A 2,121-nucleotide genomic window follows, 5' to 3' on the forward strand; every position below is an offset into this window, starting at 1 on the left:
CTTATTAAGTGCCCCATGGGCTGGATAGAATGGCTTGGTGGACCGGATCCAGCCCATGGGCTGTATTTGGCCCGCCTCTGGTCTAGGAACTGGGCAGCCTGTCTTTCCCTATCACCAGCTTCATGTATAAAAGTCTTTTTTTGCCATTTTCCTCTCACTGTCTGAAGTGGCTTGAGATCAACAGATGAAAACCACCATTTTGATTCTGAGTGTTTGGAGTGTGCTGGTCTTCCCCAATTGTGGCTCACTGTTTTGTGTCCCAACAGTATCCTTGATGAGCTAAGAGAGTCAAAAACTGTGGCAGAGCCTTCATTTCAACGTGCTCAAACTTCTGTAGGAGGCCGCAGGTTGCAAGGCACATCTCCAGTTTCCTTGGGCAGCTTCTCAGAAGAAAGCTCTCAGCTCCCAGAATGGCTGGCGAAGGAGCTGCTGAAAGGGCAGCAGAGAAGTCACTCAGTTGGACTCATGGAGAACATTTCAGAGAGTGAAAGTGTTCAGCATCACTTTGACCCTGCCAGGAGCCTGTGGAAAGGGAAGGTACTGTGAGCATTGTCCCAGGCCCACTCCTGTGTGTCTCTGTTGGAAACTAGGTTTGCCAAAGCTGAGGAGCTGAACAGCTGGCACCCTCCTTGTCAGTGCTAGCTTAACTCCCTCAAGACCTTACTATACAATGGGCACGTCTACACTGCGGCTACATCACCGTAGTGACACACTCCAGCAACGTAGCATCCACAGGTGCCTACATGTAACCAGCAGCTACTTTGCCAGAGCGGTGTACTCCTCAGTTATAGTGTGCTGCTATGGTGAAGTAACTGCTAAAAATAACTGCGCGCCCCACATATGGCACAGTATGGGCTGTTACTTCCTTGTGGAAGTCCTAAAGCACAGCACAATAACAACTTCACTGTGGGCCAACGTGTAGACATGCCTAATATAGAGAAATGTTTAGGAAAATGCTTTCCTTTTGATGTGCTGAGTTCTGTGGTACATCTGTGTGGTGGGAGGAATGTATGCATTCTCCGATGGATTGTTCTCTTCCAAGTATCTGAGTCATGGAGGCCCCACTTGTTATCTCTGCAGCAGGCAGACCTGATCCAGAACCCAAACGAAGGGCAGACAAGGGGAGAACCAGACCCTTAAACCTGAGAGGTACGAGTTGCCCAAAGTGAGGATTGCTGCTCAGATGGCCAATTTCCAATGTGTATGCTTGGGCCCTAGGGGTTACAAGGCTGCAGGTTATACAAGAGCAGCATCACAAGAATGATTCCTCTGGTTGAGCACAGGGTTGGGAGAATGCCACATTCTTCTTACCCCAGTTCATGGGAGGATGGCAATCTGGGTGGACTGTCCATTGTTAGAAATTGGGTTGAGTAAAGAGTCCAGGATTTGGCTGAAATGAAGATAAAGCAGGAGGGTAGGAAGTATTAAAATGCCTCTAATTGTAAATATGATATGCAAGTTAAATATCAAGCGGTAATTACACAGATCTGTTAGCCAGAGAAAGTTCAGGTGCCAGTTTGAGGCTAAAATCCTCTTGTGACAAGGGTAGGTAATATGAGTATGGGGAGTGTATGTGTAGCAACATACACTGTTGTCAGGTGAATACTAACACTTACGTTTGTATTAAGGCTTTGAGCATGCCCAATGTAAACAAGACGTTCCCACTAGCATGAACGCTCTGAAACAAAAGTACTGTGCTTCTTCTAATCGGCCACCCTCTGGGGTGCTTATTAAGCATTACATCCATGGGAACCGGGGGAACTTGTGCGTATGAAAGGGAGGGCAGGTGTGTCTGTATTCAAGAACAAAATTCATGCCTTACTATCTGATGCAGTGCTTGGAAGGTGCAAGTTTCAACATCAAGGTGAAGTACTAGCGCAGCTGTAGGGATAAAGGTTGTAGCTTTATGTACTTGGACAGAGGTGAAAGTACAGTACCTGTGTCTCATTGGTGGTGTTCTCTGTGCTTCAGGTTAGTGGTGGTGAGCTTTTACTTGGCCATAGAAATTGGTACAGGAGACCCCCAAACCCTCAAAGTGGGGAACTAAGTGGATCCTTCCCTTACCTACCTCCCCCTGTGGTCTTAGAACATGGGGCAAGCAATTATTTTGGGCGGAGGCCC

General features: G+C 47.5%; 1 protein-coding gene across 1 annotated transcript in view; it reads left to right on the forward strand.

Moving 5' to 3' along the window:
• Positions 1 to 2,121, forward strand: part of LOC109302857 (WD repeat-containing protein 64-like) — a 125,282-nt gene that overhangs the window by 28,616 nt on the left and 94,545 nt on the right. Inside the window, exon 2 of the mRNA XM_019524755.1 lies at positions 267 to 537. Coding sequence (XP_019380300.1) covers positions 267 to 537 — 271 coding nt within the window. The remainder of the gene's footprint in view (positions 1 to 266; positions 538 to 2,121) is intronic.

The sequence above is a fragment of the Gavialis gangeticus genome, unplaced genomic scaffold (genome assembly GCF_001723915.1).
Source record: "Gavialis gangeticus isolate Ggan-Ray unplaced genomic scaffold, GavGan_comp1, whole genome shotgun sequence".
Taxonomy (NCBI): domain Eukaryota; kingdom Metazoa; phylum Chordata; order Crocodylia; family Gavialidae; genus Gavialis; species Gavialis gangeticus.